The sequence below is a fragment of the Phodopus roborovskii genome, unplaced genomic scaffold, assembly GCF_943737965.1.
Source record: "Phodopus roborovskii unplaced genomic scaffold, PHOROB, whole genome shotgun sequence".
Lineage (NCBI taxonomy): Eukaryota > Metazoa > Chordata > Mammalia > Rodentia > Cricetidae > Phodopus > Phodopus roborovskii.
The window spans coordinates 4605992-4632595 of NW_026126585.1; the positions used below are offsets into that span (position 1 = coordinate 4605992).

The following is a 26604-nucleotide window of genomic DNA, read 5'->3' on the forward strand; positions in this document are numbered from 1 at the left end:
GTCAACTTGACAAGTCACAGGCCAGTGAGAGGCTCTCAAAACACAAGTTGGCCGATGCCTGAGGAAGGACGGCTGTTGTCCTCTGGCCTCCACAGGTTGGTGCGATTGTACCGAAGAGCATCCACACTTACAGACACACCCACCCACAGGCACATAGTAGTGGATAGAGAAGGGTATGTGACTGTGCATGGCCAGCTTTGGGTCCAGACCCAGAAGCTGTCTGTGATCAGGAAACTGTGGTCCACATGTGACTGGGGCCCTTCCATTTACTCTCAAGACTCCAGGGTTTGCAGAGTGTTCCCTGTGTAATTGTTACTCAGCAAATGTTTGCACCAAAGGTTTGATTTCCGGTTCTTTGCCCCTTCTGGAATGATTTCCCTTCTTTGCCCCTTTGGCTTGTTTCCTTGGCAGCTGGTTCTCGCAGCTTAGAAGGCTGGAGAGAAGAGTCACAGGGCTGGGCACCTGTGGGAGGTACCACTGTTGACCATTAACCTTCTGCTGTCTCCAGGCAGTTCTTGGCGTGTGGCCACGTCACTTGCTCCACCTCTGACCCTCTCTGCCACCCCTGAGTGTCACTGTGCATGCCATTGGATTTGGGGCTCAGGGTCCTTACCTTACCTTAGAATTCTCAGTTTGTCTGCTGTGACTGTCTGTCCTATTTAAGGCCACAGTTCCAGTTTCCATAACTGGGTGAAGGAAGGAGGGTGTATGTATTTCTCTAACTAGTTGCCTCTTTTGTTTAAAGTGTGTGTGTGTGTGTGTGTGTGTGTGTGTGTGTGTGTGTGTGTGTGATGATATGATGCGTGTGAAGGTTAGAAGGCAATTTGTGGGAGTCTGGTTCTTTGTCTCCCCAGCTCCTTGATTTCATTTTTGACAAAGAATCTCGCTACATGGGCTATCGTGGTCTTGAATTGTCAATCCTCCTGCCTCAGCTTTCCCTGCATTCCATTACATCAGCCACTTGTAAAGGTGCCCGGTTGTCACTGGGCTTGCTGTCACTGCTTTGTGTTGGGATCAGGTTCACATTTATAGAACGTGACTTTCCAGCCTCTTTGACTTCAGGTTGGGAAAGTCTTCCCCCAGTAGGCAGCTTATAACACAGCAGCTTAAATAAAGCCTTGAGAAATGGATTGTTTGTTTATTTGGAGTCAGGATCTCACCATGTAGCCCTGGCTGGCTTGCAACTCACAGTGATCTACCTGCCTTTGCCTCCCAAGTGCCAATATGCCTGGCTGAGAATTTGAGCTTTGATTTTTAAAAATTATTTTGTGTGCCAGGTAGTGGTGGTGCACGCCTTTAATCTCAGCACTCAAGAGGCACAGGCAGGTGGATCTCTGCAAGTTCCAGGTCAGCCTGGTCTACATAGTGAATTTCAGGATAGCCAGGCTGTCAAACCAAGAAATCCTATCTTAAAAAACAAAACAAAACAACAACAAAAAACTATGTGTTTGGATGTTCTGGCTGCATGTGTCTGTACACCGCATGTGTGCCTGGTGTCTTCAGAGTCTAGATCTCCTAGAACTGTAGTTACAGATGGTTGTGAGCCACCATGTAAGAGCTGGGAATTGAACTGAGGACCATTGAATGAGCAGCCAGTGCTCTTAACTGCTGAGCCATCTCTCTGGCTCTGAGAGATTGGATTTTTTTTTTTAACTGCACGTGTAAAGTCCTTGCTGTGCAAGCACGTGGACCAGGTTCTGGCCCCAGAACCCGTGAATAAGCCAGGCAGAAGCAGGAGGGTCAGGGGTTCACGGTTCTCCTTAGCTACCCAGCAAGTCTGAGGCCAGCTCAGGCTACACGAGAGCCTGTCTCAAAATAAAATTACAAAAAGAAATGAAGAAATGTACTGCCCACCCCCCTCAGGTCAGTCATATGAAATCCGGCTGCTGGAGAATCGGAAGCTCGGGGACTTCCAAGATCTGAACACGAAGTACGTGAAGGTGAGCGAGTCTTCACTTCACGACGGGGTCTGGGTGCCTGGGGGCTGGAGTTGTAGGGAGGAATTCAAGGGAGAGGCAGCTTCCTCCTCATCCTTGAGCTACGGTCCCATCCCGGTTTCTGGAGTGCACTGTCCCCATGGGTTGGGTAGGCAGTGGAGCAGGGTAGAGTGGCTTACGTTGGTGGCTCTGGGTTACCTGATTTTGCCCTCAATTAAGCCTTTCTTACCTGCACAGAACAGCACATTAGTTAGGCGTGCATGCCAAGCTGTCAAAACACTGGAAAACACTGGAAACAACGGGAGGCCGCACCCTTCTCACCGGCCACACCATTGTTCACGTTCTTGGGGGTCTCTGAGGAGAGAAAGGCCCCAAAAAGAGGGAAAGGGGTTTTCCCCGGCCAGGGACAGGGATGCATGCTCTTCTTGGGGTTCCTCAGTCCCTGAATACAGCCATCTCTGACATCTGCCTTTCACAGAGTATCATCCGCGTAGTTTTCCATGACCGCCGGCTGCAGTACACAGAACACCAGCAGTTGGAGGGTTGGCGGTGGAGCAGGCCTGGGGACCGTATCCTGGACATTGGTGAGTCTCTTCAGCCAGTACCAACCTGAACACTTGGGCCATCATGGTGGGGGGGGGGGTAGTTCTTTGTGAATGCCACTTGGCTTTATGCTTACGGTGAAGCCCAGCATGGTGGTACACTCATGCAGTTCGGTACTGGGGATGCACAGGCCGACATTGAGGTTGAGGCCGTGTCGGTCTGTATATAGTGAGTCTGAAAGAGAGCAGACTGATAAGATAGCTCAGCTGGTCAAATGTAAGCATGAGGACCTGAGTTCAACCCTAGAACCTATGTAAAAAGAAGCCATGCGTGGTGTAATCCCAGCTATGGGGACGCACAGACAGGCAGATCCCTAGTGCTCACTGGCCAGCTAGCTGGGTTGAGTTGATGCGCTTCAGGTACCATGAGAGTCCGTGTTCCAAAAACCATGGTGAAGAGTGGCAATCAAGGTTTACCTCTGATCTTCATGTATGTGTGTGTGCATGTGCATACATAAACACATGCCCTGGATGAGTATCCCATGCCCATATGGAAAGAGGGAGGGAGGGACGGAGGGGAGATCATGAGAGCTTTCATTGGTAACTCAAGCCGCTGGATGCTACTCTCAGGGAGTTCTCTATAGAAGAGTGCAAAGCCTTAAAGGTTTGAAACTCAGTGTAGACCATGCTGAATTCAAACTCACGGAAATCCACCTGCCTCTGCCTCTTGAGTTTATCATGTGCCATCATGCCTGGCTCCTTCAAGGGTTTTGATAAGTGGTTAGGGAAGGGCGGGTATATCACCGAGCTGGGGGCCTCAGGTACTGACAACCTGGCTTTGCCCACAGCCCTCAGCTGTGCTTTGGGAAAATAAGGGTGATGATAGGGTATGTATACCAGGACATCAGCCTGGTGGTACTTCCAGATGGAAATCAAGGGAAACTTTCACAGGAAAGGGTAAAGACCTCAAGCAAGGCACAGAAATTTCTGTCAGGCTATCTGTTAGCAGAGATGGGCAAAGCATACTTTTAGATCAGCTGTGGTTTCAAACTACAGGAGTGTAGGCCCATACCTGGGATCCTTCCCCTCCGTGTTTGGGAGAGGCTGACGGTCGCACTTTTGTGTGTGTGTGTGTACAGATATTCCACTGTCTGTTGGTATCTTGGACCCCAGGGCCAGTCCAACCCAACTGAATGCTGTGGAATTTTTGTGGGATCCAGCAAAAAGAGCATCTGCGTTCATTCAGGTAAGCAAACATGAGAGCTTTGGGGAGTAGCGTGTTGGCCAGCCAAGATGGCTGTCTGTTGAATGGAAGAGTAGCTGAGGGAGGACAAAGGATGGGTAGACATACTCAGGCTCTCGGGTCAGGAGAGTTGAAGCAAGGACTTGGAATGTTGTAGAATTGCATTTGGCTTCTTGCTTATAGAATGCTGTGAGGTCAAAAAAGATTTAGTATTTCCAAGGCTAGGGAAATGGCTCAGTCTGTAAAGTACTAGTCACAAAAGCTTGAAGACCTGAGTTCAGTCCTCCACATAAGACTGGAATGGTGATGCACTGTGGGGTGTGTGTGTGTGTGTGTGTGTGTGTGGCGGGGGGAGTGAAAGCAGGTAGACCAGTTGGCCTAGTTCAATTAGTGAGTTCCAGGCCAGTGAGAGACCCCAGCTCAAAAAATCAAGGTAGACTTCATGGGGGGGGCAGTCACACCTGAGGTTGATCTCTAATCTCTGTGGATGCACACAAACACCTACGTACCACCCCATTAAAAAGTAAATCAGGGTATTGGAGCCATGGGGTGGTTTGAAGTGAAGGCACCTGGTGCTAATCCTGATGCCCTAAATGGTGAGAGGATTGAACTGACTCCCAAAAGCAGCTGCAGTGGCCCGTTGTGTGGGCCATTTACACACACACACACACACACACACACACACACACACACACACGGAGTAAAAATGTAACAAGCTGGGTTTTTTTGTTTTGTTTTTTTGAGACGTGTCTCTATGAAGTCCTGGCTGTCCTGGAATACTCTGTAAATGGTTCTTAACCTGTGGGTCACAAGCCTTTTTAATAAATCTCTTTCTCCAAAGATATTAAGATTCATTACAGTAGGAAAATTACAGTTATGAAATAGCAAGGAAAATAATTTGATGGTTGGCGGTCACTACAACCTGAGTTGTAGACCAGGCTGACCTCAAACTCACAGAGATCAGTCCACTTCTGCCTCCCAAGCACTAGAATGAAAGGTATGTGCCGCCATGCCTAGCAATAACAAAAGCTTTTAAAGTCAATATTCACTGATGTGAATAACTTGGAGCGGAACATCCCCCATTCTAATGTATTGTTGAGCGTATTCATTATTTGTACCTGATGTGGCTTCTGCCTCTTGTTACCTACTGTCTGGGTTCAGATGGCCAAGGGCATGGCTATGGTCTGTTATGGCTCTGGGCTAGCCTGGCTCTTGTTAACAGGCTATGTGGTTTTTTATACTCCCTCCCCCATTATTTGTTTGTTTTTGAGACAAGGCCTTCCTATAGAGATTCAAGCTGGCCTTGAACATACACTATATGCCTCAGTTTCCTGAATGCTAGATGTGTGCCAACACACTTTGCCTCCCCATTTTAAGTTTTAGGAAGTTCATGTATTTTATAAAGTATATAAGAAATATGGCAAGTCCAAAGGAATAGCAGAGGCAGGCAGATGTCTGTGAGTTCGAGGTCAGCCTGCCAGGTCTACAGAGTAAATTCCAGGCCAGGCAGGACTATTTCACAAAAAACAAAAACAAGGAGAATAATATTCTAGTTGCAAAATTTAATTATAATTGTATTTCAGTAATACTGTATTTTAAAACATTTCACTATCGGATACAGTGTCAGAACAATGCATAGGTATCCAATGCCTTCTCTGTGGTATGGGTTCAGAAATACAGAGATGAGTTTGGCTCTCTGACTATGGCTGCAGACTTGGTCAGTAACAGGCTACCAGGATTTCAGATGCTCATCTGCCCTACAAAGTCTAGGATTTACCAAGGGAGAGGTGATGCTGGGGCAGCTATGTTTAGTGCTATGTTTAGCTGATCAGACAAAGCCCCAAATAAAGGGGCAGAGGTGGACGCTGTGTGTGCTCTGTGGCTAGAGGGCAGGGAGGCCCTGCTTGGCCTGATGTGAGGGTAAATGGGAAGTTAAGCAGGATTGCTTTCGGGAGAGGGGCCAATCAGACTCCCTTTTCCTACCTGACTTCAGGTCTCTTTCCCCTCCCCCCCCTCCCCCCCCCCGCTCCCCTCCTAGGTGCACTGTATCAGCACAGAATTCACCCCCAGGAAGCATGGGGGCGAGAAAGGAGTGCCTTTTCGGGTGCAGATTGACACTTTTAAGCAGAACGAGAATGGGGAATACACGGAGCATCTACACTCGGCCAGCTGCCAGATCAAGGTGTTCAAGGTAGGATGGACCATGTTACCAGCGGTTTCTCCGCCAGCCTCAAATAACACACAGAGATGCGGTATCAGATATAAAGCTGTTGACCAGTTACTATCGCTTCTTATTGGCTGTCTCTGTCTTAAATATTAACCCATTTCCACATGGTCCGGGCCTCTTTCCTCAAGTCTCTACATCTTGACTCCCACCACATCTCCCAGAATCCTCCTTGTCTCCTAGTCCCGCCTATCTCGCCTTCGTATTGGCCAACAGGGCTTTATTCATTAACCAATAAGAGAAACATATTTACAGAATGACATCTCCCATCACCATACAGCCAATCACCATACAGCCAACCTGGGGCAAACCCTCCTGCGAATGGCCCTTTGCCGTTCTTAAAGCATAGACCCATGTGAGTGTGTGGCCGCCCAGGCTTTTCTCTGGGTCCCAGCTCATGGACCTGGACCTGTCCCTGCCCAGCCTGCTCTAGTTACTCACAGGTGTTGGAAGGGGTGTCTCCCCATACCTACACAAGGCTCTGCTTTCGTAAGAATGACTGACTTTGTTTAGAGTTGTGTTTTCCCAGACTCCAAGCACTTCACAGGTATTCATATGTTCTCCTATGCAGTATCTCCTTAAACAGGAGGGCAAACACAGGTGTGCCAGTGCCTTTGATTCCAGGCAGAGGCAAGTGGATCTCTGTGCATTTCAGCCCAGCCTGATCTACAAAGTGAGCTCCGGGCCAGCCAGGGCAACGAACAGAAAAGAAGTGAACATGAGGTCAAGGGGGCCATTCTTGGAGATCTTGCTCAATGCCATTTTTCTCTTCATTAGTTGGCTGTGTGTGTGTGTGTGTGTGTGTGTGTGTGTGTGTGTGTTAGAGAGACAGACAGACAGACTGGACAGAAGTCAGCCCTCTACCTTTCTAGGTCCTGGAAATTGCACTCAGTATCATCAGGCTTTGCCTCTCCCTACCCACTGAGCAATCTCGCCAGTTCATTGTCCGCTTTAGTTTTTGAGACAGGGTTTCTCACTGAGCCCAGAGTTCACCAATACACTCTGACAAGCTGACCACTGAATTCCAGGGACCCTCCTATCTCTGCCTCCTCAGAACCAGTATCCCAGATGTGTGGGATGCCTGGATTTTTCTGTGGGTGTTGGTTCCATCTTAGGCTCTCGCGCTTGTATGATGGGCACTGTACAAGAACGCTACCATTGGGAAGACCCTCAGGCCGGCTTTCTTTCAAAAGGACGGTGGTGTGGCTCAGTGACAGGAGATTGGCTCTAGCCTGTAAGGAGGTCCTGAGTTCTGTCCCAAGTGCCAGGAAAACCAAATTCATCTTAGAGAAAGATGACATCTTCAGAAGGCTATCCTCTTGCTATCCTGATTCATGCAGCTGTCTCTCACTGCTGGTTCTGGTCTCCTCAGTCTGGATTGATTATTTCCTGAAGGTTACACACAGTCCCTGTGCCCTCAGGGAAATATGTCAGTCACTTTTTGGTGGGTGGGGGGGGGTGATAGGGCTTCTCTGTGCAACAGCCCTGGCCCCTGGCTGTCCTGGAACTTTCTCTGTAGACCAGGCTAGCCTTGAACTCACAGAGACCCACCTGCCTCTGCCTCCCCAATGCTGGGATTAAAGGCGTGCACCGCCACCGCCAGGCTGCCAATATCATTCTTAAGAGCATGAGGCTAGCCCATGACCAGCAGGTTAAACTGCTCCTATCCATCTGTGGAATATTGCAGCCCCTCCCATCAGGGCTCACTTTGGGTGACCAGCCTTCTTCATACCCAGGTGAATTTGGAACCCGCTGGAGACATTTGCTGCTACTAGGGACCAGGGGAGAGTCTATTTCAGACAGGGATGTATTAGACAGCAGGGTCATGCTGATCTTCCCGAACAGGGATAGACAGGAACTAGATATCCGTAGGTGTAACCGCAGACCTGGAGGCTGAGTAGCTGAGGCTGCCCCCCAAACAGCTTGGTGCCCCCAGGAAATAAGACTGCCTCCACCCTCTTTGTGGCCTGGCACTCTGAGGTCATGGCAGGCATGTTACCTATAAGATCATTTTTCCCTCTCTATATAAGGGGGTGTTTGTATGTGTATGTGGGGGTTGAGTATACTTGTGTAGCATGTGGAGGTCAGGGTTCAACCTTAGGTTCCCCAGGAATCCTCTACCTATTTTTGATACAAATTCTCTCACTGAATGTGAAGCTGGCCCATTAGGCTAAAAGGTCTACTGGTCTTCCTTGCCCCTGGAACTATGTGTTTGGTGTTTGTCACTATGTCCTGTTTTGTTTGTTTGTTTGTTTTAAACATATTTTCAGGGGGATCGAATTCAGGGTCTTGACGTGTCAGGTTTCTGAAAGAAAAAGGCACTTACAGTTTCTGCGGTACTCATGCTGAATACTATGCCTGCGGTTGAGTGTCCCCATGTGGCTCACCGCAAGCTTATCTTGATCTGGGGTTGGTGTCACCCTGAACGAGCCTTCCCTAAAAGCCCTTGAGCGGGGAACCAAAAGGCATCCCCTGAGGAAGGTACGCTGGAATGGAAGGTCTGTGGGGCCACTGGACCCAAACTAATTGTTAGTATCTGCACATCACAGGTGTGTAATAAGATTGCTCAGCGTGGAGGGGCTCTGAGTCTCGTACATGTGCTTGCCAAGCAGGGTGGACCCATGGGAGGCACAAGGCAGGTGACACAGGAGGGAGAGACTGTACCCTCAGGCCCTCCTGCCAACTCAGGCCCTGAGCCTCTGCTTTGGCTGTGGAGCTGGGGCACTCTTTGTAGGTAGCACCTGGATCCTGCAGCCTCTTGCGATGCTGCCGTTGAGATCTAAATGTATTGAGGGCTGGGTGTGCGGGGAGCCCAGCACACGGTACAGGTTGAGACATTAGCTACTCTCCTACCTCCCTTTCGTCTCCACCAGTCACCCAGCACTGTGGTATATTCTATCTTGGTTTGCCATGGCTCCTTCCAGAAGCAAGTGGCCATTGGCAGCCATCTTTGCTAAGCACCCACTGAGCTGCCAAGCGCTAGGCTCAAGATCCCAGGGGCGGAAAGAAAAGATGCCACCCAGGGGAGGTGCGAGAGCTGTCCTTTCTGCTTTTCAGGCCCCAGGTTGAGGTGCGGGCCTGCAGACCTCTGTCCTCCTTCCCCAGCCCATGGCTGCTTTCTGGATCCTGTGTTTTGTCCTTGCAGCCAAAGGGAGCTGACCGGAAACAGAAGACAGACCGGGAAAAGATGGAGAAAAGAACAGCTCAGGAGAAGGAGAAGTACCAGCCATCCTATGAAACCACCATCCTCACTGAGGTGGGCTGGGGCCAGGGGTGGGGCTGGCACAGTAAGAAGATCGCCTATCGGTGGGCGAGAGCTCTGTTGAGTGCCCAGTGCACACCTCAGTGGGGCTGTTGGTGGGTGACTCTGAGGTCCCTTTGAGCTCCCTGCTGCCTTTTAATACATTGGTGCGTTTGAAAATGTGGGAATACAGGTCATGCGTTCAGTCAGTGTGGTTCAAAATGCAAAAGAGTGCAACCCAAAGTATCTCCCCATGGACGGATCTAGCGACTGAGGCGAAGGAGTGTGGGTGTAGGACCGAAACTATGGCTAGTATTAGTTTAATGTAGACGAGAAAGTTAATTATGGTAAGCGAGCAGCTTCTCTCTCTCTAAGCGCCCAGGGTCTAGTTCTGTGGGCGTCTGTCTTTCCCTGCAGTTAAGGCTGTGTGTTGTGCGTGTACACTTTAGCCTGTGTCTGTGTATCAGCAACAGCCACTCTTCTGCATGGTCTGTTGTGTCTAACGGCTCACCTTGCACGAGACTCTTGCTGTCCTTTCACAACAACTTTCTAGTTCCTTGTTCAGTTGTGCTGTGTCCTGAGGAGGCTGTGGACGCACATGGCAGGATTATGTACAGTATTCTACTCATCTATGTGAGCTCACTGGCTGGCAGTGTAAGCACTGGCTTTTGTCTTGTTGGTTGCTCGTTTTGTTTGGTTGTTTTTGTTTTGTTTTGTTTCCTGAGACAGGGTCCTTATGTATCTCTGGCTGTCCTTGAACCTTTGATGTAGACCAGAGACTGTGCCTCTGTTTCTTGAATGCTGGGATTAAAAGGTGTGTGCCACTCTGCCCGGCAATCACAGACTTTATAATTCAGTGCTAGGGTCTGAGAGATGGCCACTTTTATGAAGTAAAAGTGCTTGCTTCATAAGCCTAGCAGCTGGAGTTTGAGCCCAAATCCAAGATGGAAAGAGAGGACTGACTTCTGGGTGTTGTCCTCTGAGCTCCATACACAAGTCATGCATTATGCACCCCAGAGCACGCATATGCACACGCTCACACGCACACATGCACACCCCCCACACATACCTTCATATAATAAAATAAATACACAAGTACATTTAAGATCCGGCGTCAGAGTTGGAACCCAGGACCTCAGGTGCATGCAATGAGCACCTGAGGCCGCTGAGCCCATCCCCAACACTGGCTATTTCTTCTTAGGACAGGTTCAGAAATGCACTTCCTGTTAAGCCTGACACCACAGAGACAGCCTTCTGGAGCCATCCGTGGGTTCAGAGAGCTCAGAGGCTATCTATCACCAGCTCTTCTGCTTCTTGTCACTGTGCTGGCCTGTTTGCTTTCAGTGACCATTCCTCAATTGTGTTGGGGACTTTTGACTAGTTGCATTCCCTCTAACGGCATGCGTAAGACCCTAGATGGCCTTGCACGGTCAAGGCTATGTTGATGGTAATACTTGTGTTTAGACATCCAAGAGGACAGTGGTCCCAACTGTGCTAAGCCTCACGTGAGGAATGTTCACAGAAGGCAGGCTAAAAAGCTAATGTGGCTTACAAGTATGTACTGGCATTTTATTTTTCCTGAGGGTGACGGTGGGCAGGGAGCCTGGAACAGGAAAACTTCCTTTTGCTCTCTGCCAGCAGAAGGACACAAGGACTGTGTTTCATGCAGTTTCATCCCATGCCTGGTCCATGACGCTGCCAGGAATACCTCATCTGGTGCTGTTTCTCATCCTGGCTGAGCCCCAGTTTCTCTGTTCTAATCCTGACTTCCTTGAAAGAATAGAGTGTGCCGTGGCTGTGCGGACCCTACCCCCCCCCCACCCACACACACAGTACAGCATAAAGGATCCAGGCTATGACCTTGGGATGCCAGCATGCCCCTTCCTATCAGCTCATCAGATTTCCTCCCGCCGTAGGATTTAGCATCAACAAATTCCAGCCCACACTCACAACGGTTAAATATTTACCAACCTGGCATTTGGTGGGGGATAGTCAGTCTTGAGGTATGCTGCAGCCTGGCCCTCTCCAATGGAAGTCACTGAGCCACTGCCCTCCAAGGGAGGAAAGGGAAGAAACACAGGCTTGGGGTGCGCCCATTCCCCTGAGGTCTGTGTTCTGTCTCCAACACCCCCAACTGGCCTGCGCATCGGAATGTCCACCAGGGCCAGGCTTACATCATGTGTGTTTCTGTCTTTTGGAGCCCAGATGGGTACTAAAATGGAGTAACTGTACAAGCCGGCTGGGAGGAGCTCCTCTTGGATGAGTTCCAGGATCCCTCCTGCCTGCTACGGCCCTGCGTGCAGTCTCCTCGCTTCACAGAAAGGGTTTAAGCTCTGAATTGTACACTTTTCTTTTCTCTTTTTTCTTGAGAAGTTATATTTGACCAGTCGGGTTGATTGTTTTCATTTGAGGGATTAGGTATTACATGATGCTTCTTTCCAACTTTGGTTTGACTACCAGGAAGCTCAAAGGGGTCCATTTCATGAGCTGCCTGTTCCCTGTCACGTCGGGGGGGGGGTGAGGGCCCTAGCAATCTGGCTGGCTGTGGCTCATTGTGGGTGCTCAGTCAGTATGGGCTCTGTGCTGACACAGCAGAGTCTTCGGTATCAGTGCTTATGAATGCTAACTTCGAAGGGCCCAAGGAGCATGGGCCCTCTCTGGAGCTGATCCCAAGACCACTGTTGAGTCACACTGCCCTGTATCTCTTCCTACAGTGCTCTCCATGGCCTGACGTAGCCTACCAGGTGAACAGTGCTCCATCCCCAAGCTACAATGGCTCTCCCAACAGCTTTGGACTTGGTGAAGGGTATGTCCATCCTTCTTTTCCTTGGGGTCCCGGCATGCCGTGGGGTAGAGGTTCCTTTTTTTCATCTTCTTTCATCCCATGGCCCGGCATCTATTTGGGTTTTAGTGTGGCTAGCTGGTATAGCAATTGCAGCCATATTTATCTATTCCTTACCTGTCACTGAACTACATCCCCTCCGTTCCCATATTTAGCTTTGGGTTAGTAAGGCAGGGTTGTACATAATCCAGAATGACCTTGAGACTGTTGGTTAGCACAGGCTGGCCTTGAACTTGCAATCCTTTTTTTAGCATGTTGTATGCCATCATACCTGGTTATGTGCTCTCTCTCCCTCTCTCTCTCTCTCTCTATCTCTCTCTCTATGTGTGTGTGTGTGTGTGTGTGTGTGTGCGCGTGCGTGCGTGTGCTTTCCTGTTATACTTCCACAAGTGGTAACAGGCGTGTGAGAATTTCCCTTGAAAACCAGTGTTCACCTGGGGTGGCTGCTGGATGGCTGAGGCATTCAGAAGATCCTCTTTGGTTTTTTCTCTACCTCTTGGGAATGCTTCCTGAAGGACTGCTGAGGTAGGAGCCTCCACCCTAGGTGTTTTAGTGTTTGTAGCACAGAAGCTTGCTGGATTTGGCTGGCTCTGCAGATAGGCCTTGTGGCCCGAAGGACACAGAGAGGAGAGTGAAGACATCATAGAAACATTCTAACTGGCAGGTACAGACCGAGGCTCTTGACATCGCTCTAAGGTGGCTTTGCATTGATGTCCTGGGAGTGAGGAGAGGACTCCAGCCTGGATGCGGTTAACCCTCGAAGACAGAAACTTCTGTGTTTTGTGCCTTGAGCCCCTGCTCAGCAGTCCATCTCTAATGGAAAGTCAGGGTTGGGGATGGTCCTGGAGCTCATTCGGAACAGGAAATGTTGGGTTTGATCTCCAGCACCGGTGTGGCGGTACCTGTAATTCTAGTATTCTGGAGGTAGAGGAAGAGGATCAGTAGTTCAAAGTTATGTAGCAAGTTCAAGGCCAGCCCAAACTAAAGGAGATATGCTCAACTAACTAACTAACTAACTAACTAACTAACTAACTAACTAACTAACGAAAGAAAGAAAGAAAGAAAGAAAGAAAGGAAGAAAGAAAGAAAGAAAGACAGACAGAAAGCAAGAGAAAAACAAAAGCAAGGGTCTCTGTTGATCTGGGTTTTTCTACTGTGGAATGTCTTCTCAAGAGCTCAGAATAAAAAGAAAGGGGCATTTAGATCAGACTTGCTCTTTCGTGTCTACCCTCTCCAGTACAGAAGGGGAGGGGGTTAGGGGTTCAATACAGGGTCATGAGGATGCACGTGCCGGGGATACAGACAGTAGAAGGGTTGCTGCTGTGACTGATGGCTAGGATGAGGGCCATCTCTGCAAGGGGGCCTGTATGCATATGTACATGTCAGTGTGTGGTTGTGCATGCGTGTGTCCCCGTGGAAGCCAGAAGCTGACGTCAGGCAGTGCTCTCTACCTCGCTTTTTGAGTCAGAGCCTCACTGACCCTGCAGCTCACTGGCTTGGTGAGTGAGGCTGGTCATTTCTCAGGACTGGGTTAGAGGCAAGCCATACTTCACCAGGTTTATGTAGACGTTGGGACTTGAACATGCTTGCACGGCAAGAGTTTCTGTACCTTCCTCTGGGGAAAACCCAGGCCATGTTTTTCCTTCCTAAGTGAGTACCAACCTATGGATTCAGCCCAGTGACCCTTATGTGTCGTCGTGGTGTCCCCCCGCCCCCATTCCCGGGATCTGGTTTGTGATTCTAGTCCAGCTGTAGCTTCCTAGGCTCTAAATTCCTGGAAGGAGTGTGGCCTGTGTCCTTTTGTTAGGCTGGAACTTGGGTAATTTAGCTATTTCCTTGCCCTGGGATGACATTCTTGACAAGAGGTGATTGAAGGATTTATTTCAGCTCACAATTCAAGGAGATGCAGTCTGTCACTGTGTAGAAGTCACGGCAGCCAGAGTGTGCCGTAGGGCAACTGGTCACGCTGCATCCAGTTAGGATGCAGGAGGCAAAGATGGATGCTGGTGCTCAGCTGCCTTCCTCCTTTACAGTCAGTGCAGAACCCCAGCCCGGGGGATGCTGCTGCCCATGTGTAGAGTCTGTCTTACCACCTCGTTTACCTTGATGTAGAAACTCTCCTAGACATGTGCAGAGGTTTGTTTCCATGGTGAGGATCCACCATGCAGCGCGATCCAATCACCATGGACAGGCCCTTCTTGGTCGTTGCTGCTGAATGTCCAGGTAGAATTACTGTTGCTTGAACAGTGTGGTCGTCTAACGCCCCTCCCCACCCCATGCAGTCCAGGAGATGTGAGAGATTGGGTCTTACTACACTTGTCTCATTCAAAGCAGCCTTGCCGGACTGGCAAGTCCCACACCTGCTGGAATGTGGGTGCCACGCAGGTTCTGGAACCTTCTTCATGTCCTTGGAAGCCCTCATGCTCATCTCTTTTCCATTACAGCAACAGCTCACCTACCCACCCAGTGGAGCCCTTACCCCTGGGCAGTGACGTGAGTATGCTTGGGTGTTGGCAGGCGGGTGGTCCCTCTGGCTCTGCGGCCATTTTCAGCCCTCCTTTCTCTTGCTTGCAGCACCTGCTCCCCTCTGCCTCTATCCAGGATGCCCAGCAGTGGCTGTACCGAAACCGCTTCTCACAGTTCTGCCGGCTCTTCGCCAGTTTCTCAGGTGGGCATCGTGGAGGAGTTAGGTGTCCTGGCTTGCTCTTGGTCCCATGGGCCTGTGGCTGTGTCCAGGAAAACCCTCCATGGGGATTCCCTTTTCTTTCTTTCGTTTTTTCGAGGCAGGGTTTCTCTGTATTGTTTTGGAGCCTGTCCTGGAACTCGCTCTGTGGACCAGGCTGGCCTCGAACTCACAGAGATCTGCCTGCCTCTGCCTCCCGAGTGCTGGGATTAAAGGCGTGTGCCTCCAATGCCCGGCTGGGAACCCCTTTCTTACAGCTTGTGGTATGACATTCTGTCCCTAGACAATCCTTGTCAAGTTCAACTTGAGGGGCTGTTGGGTGTCTGCATTCACATCCTCTCCCTGTAGGTGTGGCTGGGCTCTGACCTGCCCAGGTAGGGCTCTTCTTGCTTACTTTTCTCATCGATGTGGCAGGAGGGAGGGATATTTTGTCTCACAGTTTGAAGATACAGTTTCATCCAGGCAGGGGGGCTGTGGCAGCAGCTGCTCACAGGGCATCCACAGTCAAGAAACAGTGCTGAATGCTGGCATTCAGTTCCTTCCCTCTTTTTCTTTAGCCCAGAAGCCCAGCCCATGGTATGGTGCTGCCCGCATTCAGGGTGGGTCTTCCCACCTCAGTTAACCAAATCTAGACTCTACCGTACACACATGCCCAGAGGTTAGTGTCCTAAGTGATTCTAGGTCCTGTGGGGTGGACAGCATTAACCATCACAGGCCCTCTTGGCCAGTCAGGGCAACAAATACTCGTTATATGGGCCCTGCACATCTCCTCCAGGGCTATCCACTCAAGCTGGAGTTGAACCTTAGGCAGGATAGACAACCTGTTCCCCAACCAAAGGGTTTCTGAGGGTTTGGCTGAGGGGAGGCCAGCAGACGAATGTTGTAAATGGGGTGCTGTGGGTAAGGTAAACAAACCAGTGCTGTATGCTTCTGCACAGAGACACATGAGTGTCACTGGTGGCAGCATGCTGGTAAAATCTGTGCTGATAGAGTAGTTAGTGCTGATGGAGAGTCCAGAGAGCCGGGAGGGCAGGCAGGTGGGCAGGGCGGGTGGGCGATCTCCTTGTACTTGTGAGCTTGTACGGCTCCTGGGGTTGTTTAGTCTTATGCCACTCCTCTCTGTGGAAGGTCTAGTGCCCACTGAGAGTGAGGCTGGCTGACTGTCCCCAGCCTTGGCTGTGGGGTCTGCAGGTACACACCATGTGACTGGTTGGTGGTGCGTGTCTCCGCTTAGGTGCTGACCTGCTAAAAATGTCCAGAGACGATTTGGTCCAGGTCTGTGGCCCTGCAGATGGGATTCGGCTCTTCAATGCCATCAAAGGCAGGTAGGTGTCAGTTTAGAGGAAACAGCCAAAGACTGTGGCCACTGGGCTGCCTGTGTACAGCAAGAAGCCCCACCTCGGCCTTTTGAACTGTGGTGGGACTAGGTGATGGAAGGGACCCCTTTTTCAGCATGGGGATACATAGGTGCTCGAGATAGGACAGAGAATGAGATCACACAACACCTGCCTGCTGTGGTCCTTGCTCAGACACACCTCAGTGTTAGTTCATTTTCTCGTTGCCATGACAACATGCCCGATAAAGGCAGCTTATGAGAAGAAAGATTATTTTGGTGCATGGTTTGAAGGTACAGTGCTATGTCCAGCACTGCTCGAGGGATGGAGCAGACTGTGGCAACTAGGGGATGAAGAAAGGGCAGACACACACCGGAAAGCTGGCTTCGGATAGACTGGATTCCCTGAAGGAGGGCAGCTCAGTGTCTTAATTAGAGTTGAACACGTAGGTGGGTTATTGCATGCAGGTGAACAAGGGTTAGGGCATGCAGAGAAACAGGAACGAGGATTTACAGTATACAGCCGAAAAAGGATGATTTAGCTAATCTCAGTAGGAGCCGTCTCTGAGGGGAACAGTCTTCAGGCCGTAAATATCAAGGGGGTGGAGCCACAGTGGATGTTTTCTGGACTCACTGTCAATATTCATACGAAGACTCTGAGCCTCACTTCAGGGCAAGGCTTTGCCATTTATTTCCTCATGGGTCTGAGGCTTGGCCAGCTTCTTTCTTTATATGTATGTTTAGATATGAGTTCTCTGCATGCCAGAAGAGGACATCAGATCCAATCATAGATGGTTGTGAGCTATGGTATGGTTGCTGGGAATTGAACTCAGGACCTCTGCAAGAGTAGCCCGTCCTCTTAACCGCTGAGCCATCTCTCCAACCCTGGCATGGCCAGCGAAGGACAACACCACGCGCGTGTTCACACGCTCGGGGCTTCCTCTGCTCCCCACAGCACAGCCTGTCAAGGAGGCCATGGCTTAAGTAGTAGGAGGCGGCTGCTCACATTGTGTCTGTCAGTCAGGGAGCAGAAACAGAGGGCTGCTGGGGGTTCAGATTGCTTTCTTCTTTGTGTGGCGTGACAGACCCCAGTTCATGAGATAGAGCTGCCTGCGTTTGTGGTGGGCCTCTTAACCTCAGTTAACCCAAGCTCACAGCAGTTTGCCGCCTATGTGATTCCAGATCCTCAATTAATATTAACCATCACATCCTCCCTCTCCTCCTTTGGACACAGAGGCTGTGGATCTTGGCCTTTAGTTAGTCGCTAGGCTAGACTCTGGATACTTGCAGAGTTCTGGCTGAGAGCTTCCGTGCCAGGGGTGGGGTATGGCCTTGAAAAGCCCAGTGCAGTTTTCAGGGCGATGCCGTGTGATAGAACTCTCTGCCACCGTGGAAACGAAATGTTCTGTGGCAGTCCGGAAACCTGGCCATGTGGACCCTGTACTGTGGCACTAGGCTGAACAGCACAGTCAAACCAAATTTAAGTTTTTGTTGAGAGTTTGTGCTTTTTTTTCTAGTTTCTGGTGCCGGGACCGGAGCCCAGAGCTTGTGTATGCCAACATGTGCTCTGCTGTTGAGCTGCTCCTGAGCCTTAAAGTTAAAACACAAAAGCCAGTTGTAGAGCAAGAGAACACACTTGAGAGTGAATCCCAGATCTGCCTCCTAGGGCCATTTGCCCCTCTGAGCCTCAGTTTCCCTGTATGTGAAATGGGGATAAGCCAAGCTCACTCTTGTGTGAGGAACTGTGTATGTCAAGTTCTCTTTTCTTCTCCTGTTTGGGGGAAGAAACCCAGGCCTGCACATATGTCAAGCAATGCTCTACCACTAGGCTACACTCCCTACCACCATACCATCTTTTGAGATCCTCATCTCAAGATTCAGGTCTACAGAACAAAGCCTTAGCTTGGCAGGTTGCAAAGAGTCCTCTACCTGCTTCCTGCAGACCATGCTGTGTGAAGCCATAAAGATCCGTCAGTACTGGACTCTCTGTCCCTTAGAACCTGTCCATGAGAAGCATACTGCATCCTTACCACCCGCTTCTTCCCCTAAAGCCCTCCACACTGTGAGTTCCACTCTAGGCTCTGGAATATTCCAGCACATTCTAGAGCAACAGCCCATCGTGTCTGCTAGTTATTTCCTCTTTTGCCAGGAATGTGAGGCCAAAGATGACCATCTATGTCTGTCAGGAGCTGGAGCAGAACCGGGTACCCTTGCCACAGAAGCAGGATGGCAGTGGGGACAATAGCCTGTGTGGTGAGTGGAGCGGAGCCCGCAGCCTGCTCAGTGTCTCTTATAGTTCTCTCTTGCTGAGACAGGTTACCTGACCCAAGCAAGCCACCACAGCAGCGTAAGGAAGGGGGCTTGTTATGCCTCTCAGTCTGAGGCACAGTCCGTGTGGTAGGAAAGTCACGGCGGTGATGCACCCGGTCATGTAGCATCCACAGTGAGGGAGCAGGGACCACTGATCACTGGCTCTCAGCTGGCTGACTCCCAAGTATCTTTGTGCCGCCAGAAGCCCCTGAGTAACCCCTGGGAAGGCGACCTGGCGTTCTCTCCTCCCACAGTGCAGGGAGGAGAGAGCGTGCACACCAGGCCCCACATCTGAATTCCTGTGTTCCTATAGGAACTCCCCTCCCCTAGCTGGGTGCCTTGGGGTCTGGTTGGGTCTAGCAAATCAGCCAGTGCTTACCTGCTGGTAGGCTGCACCGGCCTTTTCAGCTTCCAGCAGAATCCATGGCTCCGGGCGAGAGCATCCACACATGGAAGCTCTTGGCTTCTCACGATGGGGTAGGGACACATAGACGGGTTCTTGTTGTTCATTTAAAACAAAGCGCTTGCTCCTTCCCAGTGTACCATGCCATCTTCCTGGAAGAGCTGACCACCCTGGAGTTGATGGAAAAGATCGCCAGCCTGTACAGCATCCCCCCGCAGCACATTCACCGGATTTATCGGCAGGGCCCCACCGGCATCCACGTGGTGGTGAGCAATGAGGTGAGCCGACCTGGCCGGCAGTTAGAGGCTCAGATCCCTGCATGGGAGTGGACTCCTCGGCAACCTGTGGGTCACAACCCCTCCATCAAACCTCTGTCTCTTTTCCTGGAAAAACATGAACAAACGTCTTCTCCCCCAAGACAGGGCAGCCACCACAAGAAGTTCCAGGACTGATTAATTCTTTATTAGGTTTACTTACAGGAGTATAGGTGATCCCCCAAGGGCCACACCGTGGAAAAGTAAGTCTTCTCCCCTTAGCTTTGTAGATGGGGGGGGGGGTCTCTCAGTTAACCTTCCAAACTAACTCTATAAAACTGGGAGGGAAGTGTAGGAAGAATCAGCTTCGTGTGAGAAGTCAAGAATGCCCCCCCCCAAAATAAGGGACTGGGAATAAATCCTACAGTTGAAAACATTTTATTACATTTATTTATTATTTTGTGAAGGATGGTAGGTGGGTTGAGTGAGTGCTACTTACTACACATACAAAGATAAGAGGAAAACTTGTAGGAGTCAATTCTCCTCCCCCCTTACCACAAGGGACTCAAAGGCCAGACTTGGGGCAAGCACTATTATGAGCCAGCCATCTCCACAGCCCAACAGGCTGGTTCTTGAGGGTCCCTTGTGGGTAGTCATAGCTGCCTGTGACTAAGATGGCAGTACTAGGCTGTTATGTTCAGAGTGAACATGTCCTTGGCCGGGTGCTTTGGGACACACACAGGCAGGAGAAGGTGTCGTCACCCATCAGGAGCTAGTAGTTAAATGAGGGGCAGCTGTGGCTCACTGGAGACACTAGCAAGGCCTCCTTCTGGGATGAAGATACATACCACTGAGTTGGAGCTCAACACAATCCCATGGAAGGAACATGGAAATAGCTGCTAGCAGAAGGCCTACAAAGTGACAGAGCCCTGTGGGAACCTTGCCCCAGCCCTTCGGGGAGTGCTGTGTTGAGCAGACTTGCCCACCAAATTGGGCATCCCTTGCACACGATGGAACAGATAATCTTAAAAATTAAGCTTGAGTCCTGGATCTTCCTTCCATTGAGGGTTCGGCATTGTACTGGTTAGCTTTCTGGCACTGTAAGGAATACATGGGATTGTGAATATAAGAAGAAAGAGGTTCAATGTGAGGAAAAGCTCACTCAGTAAAGCGCTCACCTTGAAAGTCTGAGCACCTGGGTTCAATTTCCTGAACCCTTGTCAGAAGCTGGACGCGGTGGTACACCCCAGTGACATCTCAGTGCTGGAGGGAAGGCACACACACACACACACACACACACACGACTCTGCCTCTCAGTTTGAGAGATTTTGGTCCTGGTGTTTGGGGGCTGGAGTAAGATGACCCATCATGGTAGGGGTGTGACTAAGCAAATTGTTCTCACTATGGCCAAGAAGGAAGCAGGTCAGGTGAGGTGCTAAGGTCCCAATATTCCCTTCAATAGTAACCCTAGTGACCAGAGGCTAAGACAAAGCTTTGAACACAGGGGCCTTGGGGAAGACATTACGGATTCAGACCTGTTAACGCTTCTGTGCCCTGGCTGGTGGCTGGTGGTGGTGTGTGTGTGTGCGCGCGCGCGCGTGCATGCGTGTGTACAAAAGTCCATCTCTCACATGGGAGACCGAGGCACAGAGACACTGGGCGGTGCCTGCAGATTGCACAGCTGAGATGAGGTAGAGAAAGGAACCCAGATGAACCGCTGTTTGAGGGCTGAGCCAGCAAGAGAGCCAGCCTCTTCTGAGATGGGAGCTGTGCTTCTGTTTTGTGTTTGCTTTTGTTTTGTGACAAAGTCCCCGTGGGAAACCCTAGCTGTCCTGAAACTAATGATGATGTAGACCAGGCTGGTCTTGTCCTTACTGCGATGCTTTGCTTGCCTCTGCCTCCTGAATGCCGGGCTTACAGGAGTGTGAGCATTTCCTTGTTCTTTTTATTTGTTTTATGGCTTCAGGGTAAACCCTGACTGGCCCAGCACTCACTGTGTAGACAAGGTTAGCCTCCACCATGCTGTAGTCCTGCAGCTGCCTTGTGAGTACAGGAGCTGCAGACGGACCAACGGGTCTAGCTTTTGGTCCTATGTCACAGAAAATGAAAATGGAACCTGCCTCTAGAGCCGAGAGGGTGTTAGGGCCTCTGGGTGGTAGACTGCTCTAGCGAAACTGAAGGCATTGCTACTTGGTACCTCAAAGAGAATTGTTTGTTTAAGACAGGATCTGTAGCCCAGGCTGGCCGTGCACTTGCTGGATAGCCAAGGGTAACCTTGACTTTCTGATTTTCCCACCTCCACCTCCCCATGGCTGGAATCATAGTGTGTTGAGATTACAGCCCTGTACCGTATCATACCTGGTATATGGAACCCAGGGCTCTGTACATGCTAGCTAAGCAAGCAATGGAGCCACGTCCTCAGCGCCTCCCCCCCCCAAACCAGGATTTCTTTTTGAGAAGATAAAAACCATGAACATGCCTTGCAACTCTCCAGGTCCCCGAGGAAGTCCCTCCCCCACTCGCCCTGTGCCCTCAACAACAACAGGCACTTAAGCAAGTAAGTGAGGCAGAGAACAGACCTCAAACGCCACCTTGGCTAAGTAGGCCATTCTCACTCCCCCCGAGTCTCCTTCCCATTCAACCCGAATCAATTTGGAAACCTTCAGCACAGAATTACCCAGAGAGCTGGAGGCAGCCTGGCCAGCATGGAGCCAGCCCCCGGGGTGCAAGGGCACTCAATTAAACAAGGGAGTTACTGATTAAGCCCTTGTGGGCCCTGCTTAGGGCTTTTCATGCCCAAGTGGCTGGGCGGCCAAGAGTCCGAGCTGGAGCAGGCCGAGGTATAGAATAAATGTACTTCATGCTCCATTAGGCCCTGCAGGGAGGGTCAGGGTCGACAGGTGGGTGCATTTGTAGGATTTGAGGCAGCAGTCCAGAGAAGGCAATACCAAGTGGGTTGCTTTCCTCTTTTTAATTGAAAGGGGTTTTGCTATCCTGTTGGGCTTGGCGCTCGTGTTTACACACATGTTTATACTTTAACTCTTTCTGAAGTGTGTATTGGGAAATACACACATGCCGAGATTTTATAAAACTAATGTACGTTTTGTTTTTAAATCTGGTTTTACATGTGTGCGTGCATGCTCGCACACAGGTATTTATATGTATACTCGCACGCTCGCGCGTGCGTGCGTGCGTGCGTGCGTGCGTGTGTGTGTGTGTGTGTGTGTGTGTGTGTGTGTGTGTGTGTGGTTTCTCTCCCCCACCTCCTGCTGTGGGTTCTGTCAATCAAACTTAGGTCTTCCAGGCTCCCATAGAAAATGCTTTTACCTGCTCACCTATCTCACAGGCCCTGACTTTCACATTTGAATAAGTCGCCTAGTGCTCGTACCCAGTTCACTAGAATAGGGTGCTTATAACCCTTTGTAGGCTCATTGCGTGTTCATGTGTACTTTATAGTAATCATTTTTCCCCCTGCTTCTTTTTTCCCTGACATGCTATTTAGGGGTGGGGGGCAGGACACACGTATGCTATGGAGATTGAAGGATAGCCTTGGCTTTGTTCCTCAGGCACTACTCACCATGGCTTTTAAGACAGGGCCTCTTTGTGTGCTAGAGCTGACCAAATAGGCTGTGGTGGCTGCTCAGGGAACCTGAGCAATCCTTGTCTCCGTCTGCCCATCCTGGAGTTACAAGCCCACAGCAACGTGCCTGTTTGGTTTGGTGGGTTTTTCACCTGAGTTCTGGGAACCAAACTCAGCCCTTCACGCCTGCAAGGCAAGCATGCAGCCATCCAGCCACCTCCTCAGTCCAGTAGACCACTTCCTTCTGCCTGCTTTAAAACTTACAGGTGTGCAATAGCCATGCACTCCTCTGGGACCCCCATTTTTCACTCCACCATATGATTTTGCTTCACAAATGCCGATGACGTACAACCGAGGGCCGCTATGCCTCCAAGTGCCAGGCATGGTTAGATCCCAGTTGACCCGCACTCCCGCCACCGGCAGTGCCGGGAATGGTGTGGGCTTTGTGTGGTCGGCGTTGCTGTCACCGTTCTTCAGTGTGTCCTGAGGGTGCACACGTGGAGGGGTTTGCCTAGGGCACATATGTGCCTTGCCGGGGTGACCTCCAGTTGACGGAGTTTCCTAAATATTTATCACCCTCTGGAGGTGTTAGTCCCCTTCTATACCCTGGTTATATTTTATCATCGTCATGATGCTCTGTTTCCCATGGAGCCAGAAAGCATTTTTTTTTCTTTTTTCCTCGTGATCACTGGTTGGTAATCACAGAGAGAGCTTGCGATAGGCGGCTATGAGTCATCTCTCTTGCACATGTGGGAAGTACAGCAAGCAATTCCTTTCTGTTTGGTCTTTGCAAGCAGCTGACACACGAATGAATGAATGAATTTCTTGTGGCTATAACAAAAACACCCAACGAGAAACAATGCCAGAAAGGAAGGGTTTATTGTGCTCCATGGAGGTGTAGAAAGTATGGCAGCAGGGGAGGGTCCTGGGCCCCTCAGGAAACAGAGAGACCAGAAAATGGTGTCCACCTATGAACACCCAAGACTACCCATTGGCTCCACCTCCCAAAGGTCCCACAAATTCCCCAGTGGTGCCACCAGCCCCGAGCCAGGTGTTCAAGACATGGGTCTAGAGACAATATTTTGCATTCAGGCGCAAGTGTTGCCTCATTTAAGAACGTGTTCCAGTCACGAGCCTGTTGAACGATGATGATGCTTTGCTAGGTGACCTGATGGTGCGCGTGAGTCACTAGACACGTCATTGATGCAGCCAAGGGGCCAGGTGTGTGAGAGCACAAAGGATGGTGTGGCGGGTGAACAGACTGGTAGCGGTGTGTACCATGTGTCATCATCTGTACCTTACTGGCAACGCAGTAGGGTGGTTACAGTATCCCACAGATATGAGGGATGTTTCCAGGGCCACACGGCCACTAAGCAATGAGACTCGTTCAGCTCCATCAATTGTATACGTGTCCTGTTGTTGACCAAAATGGGATTTTGTGGGATGTGACTTTATTTTGGAGACAGTCTCACTATGTAGCCCTGGTGTTTCTGGAACTAACTATGTAAGCCAGGCTGGCCTCAAACTCACAGGGATCCACCTGCCTCTGCCTCCTGAGTGCTGGGATTAAGAGTGCACGCCACTAGCTGGGCATTGGTGGCGCACACATTTAATCCCAGCACTGGGGAGGCAGAGGCAGGTGGGTCCCTGTGAGTTTGAGGCCAGCCTGGTCTCAAGAGTGAGTTCCAGGACAGCCAGGGCTGTTATACAGAGAAACCCTGTCTTCAGAGAGAGAGAGAGAGAGAGAGAGAGAGAGAGAGAGAGAGAGAGAGAGAGAGAGAGAGAAGAGAGAGAAGAGAGTATATACCACCATGTCTATTTTTGTGTTTAGTTTTTTAAAAGATACATTCTTGTTGTAACATAAAACCTTCCTTTAGTCCAGTACAGGGACTAGATGACTCCCTTGTACTTTGTGCCTGTGGGCATGTGGTGGTCAGAGGAGAGCCTGATGTTCCCTCTGGTACTGCCTCGTGCTCAGCAGCAATCACCGCCTGGGCCCTCTCCCCAACCCCTTCAGCCTGGCACTGATACATTGGAAGACAGCACTGAGAAGAACATGTCTCTCTTTTGCCTTTCAGATGGTTCAGAATTTCCAAGACGAGTCTTGTTTTACCCTCAGCACATTAAAAGGTAAGCGCACCCTGCCATCCCGATAGAAATGTGTGTCTGTGTTCCCCGACGTCACAGGGTGACAGGTGGGATCTGCCTGGCCCGGGTCCTTCTGGAAGCTGCTGACCTTGGAGCAGCCTCTGGGAGCACCAAGCTTTGTCATACCCAGTCCTAGCCATGCCAGGATGAGTGACATCTCCAGGGAGCAGGCCTGGACTTTGGTTCTCCATGACCTAAGTGCTTGAGCTTTCATAGACAGTCTCTGGGAGCCCAAGCAAGGACTACAGTGGCAGGCAGAGCGAATCAGGGACTTGGAGGACCCGTCTGAGCCAGATGTCTTGAGAGAATGCCAGTGAGCCTACATACCAGGAGTCCTGTTTATTTGCCCAAGGCAGAGGAAGACCAGCTGTGAGCGTTCTTGGGGCTGGGAGGGTAAGTGGGTGAGCTTCGTCAGAACAGAGGATTGGGGCCTGAGATGTGGCCTGTGGATATTGCTCCTGCAGAGAACCCAAGTTTGGCTCCCAGCACCCATGTCTGGTGGTTCACAACCACTGGTAACTCCAGCTTCGTGGGACCCAAAACCCTCACATACATGCGCCTGTGCACGTAATTAAGACTTTAAAAATAAAACAAACAACAGGAGACTGGGTCCCAGACTATGCTGTGACCACTTCCTGCCTCGTTCTGTGAATCTAGATTATGTCAGTTAGCTTCTCGTTACTGTAACAAGCCTGAGCTAACCAAAAATGAAGACGGGCTTGTCCGGGCTCAGTTTTGGAAATCTTAGTCCAGTGCCGATTGGCCCTATTGCATTTGGGCCCATGGCAAGGCAACATGTGATGGCGTGCGTGAGTGTGGCGAACTGCTTTGCTCTCTTCCAGACAGCTGGCCAGTGAATGGAGAGGAAGCTCTGAGACTCAGTGTCACTTTCTTACTAGACCCATCGTCACTGACTAGTGCCATAGGCTGGATGCTAAACCTTTCACAACATGGGCCTTTTCCTAAATACATCACAGGCAACGGGTTACAGTTTGCCTGTGCCTCCTTGTGAAAAGGCTCATTGTAAAACACCAGAGTGCCTGGGAAGTAGGTAACAGTGCTTGCCATGCAAGCATGAGGACCCCAGTTCAAACCCAGAATCCATGTTCATTCGTTTGTTTGTTTTAAAAAGCCAGGCACTGGTGGTGATACTTATTACTAGTCCTAGCACTGGTGACTCAGATGGATGGATCTCTGGGGCTCACTGGCTAGCCAGCCTAGCTTACTTGGTGAGCTCCAGACCAATGAGAGACCCTGTCCCCAAATACAAGATGGATAACTCCTAAGAAATGATACCTTTGGTCCCTTTGGCCTCCATACAGTGTGTGCGCACAGATGCAGTGAACACACACACACACAGAGGGAGGGAGGCCAAAACCTGGTTGAAATCCCTACTTCTGTAGACATTACCTACCCTTCCTTATGTGGCTATTTAAGAGGTTTTGTGTCTGTCTTAATACATGATGTGGTAGACTCTGGGGACTCTGAGGGGGTACCACCTCTCTCCCTGTGATGCATGCCCATGCCCAGTGTTTCTCTTGCAGCAGAGAGCAATGACGGCTACCACATCATCCTGAAATGCGGGCTCTGAGCAGCTGAGACCTGTGCCTGTTCCCACCCCATGGATCCCCTGGCTGTAGAAGTTGCGCCATTATCAGCTGCCATTCATCCAACAAGCTCAGACTGGGAGGGACTCTGCCCAGACCAGGAAAGCTAATGGCAGCCATGGACACGAAGTCTGGCATGTAGAAAGCCAGTGGCTCCTTTCTCTCTTCTGCTTTTAGCTTTTTTAATAGTCCCTTATTCTGTTTCCCAGGCAGACACCGGGGACGTACATCTCTTAAACCCTGAACCCCCTGTAGTT

The 26604-nt window shown here is 50.4% G+C and overlaps 1 protein-coding gene across 1 annotated transcript in view; it reads left to right on the forward strand.

Annotated features, from left to right (window-relative positions):
• The window catches only part of Tfcp2l1 (transcription factor CP2 like 1), a 53289-nt gene extending 26907 nt beyond the window's left edge, over positions 1-26382 (forward strand). The window contains exons 3-15 of the mRNA XM_051204093.1: positions 1864-1940; positions 2416-2521; positions 3619-3725; positions 5761-5913; positions 9092-9202; positions 11902-11993; positions 14474-14522; positions 14604-14697; positions 15947-16037; positions 18195-18298; positions 18894-19036; positions 24671-24722; positions 26285-26382. Coding sequence (XP_051060050.1) covers positions 1864-1940; positions 2416-2521; positions 3619-3725; positions 5761-5913; positions 9092-9202; positions 11902-11993; positions 14474-14522; positions 14604-14697; positions 15947-16037; positions 18195-18298; positions 18894-19036; positions 24671-24722; positions 26285-26331 — 1226 coding nt within the window. The 3' untranslated portion in view covers positions 26332-26382. The remainder of the gene's footprint in view (positions 1-1863; positions 1941-2415; positions 2522-3618; positions 3726-5760; positions 5914-9091; positions 9203-11901; positions 11994-14473; positions 14523-14603; positions 14698-15946; positions 16038-18194; positions 18299-18893; positions 19037-24670; positions 24723-26284) is intronic.
• The last annotated feature ends 222 nt before the right edge of the window (positions 26383-26604 follow it).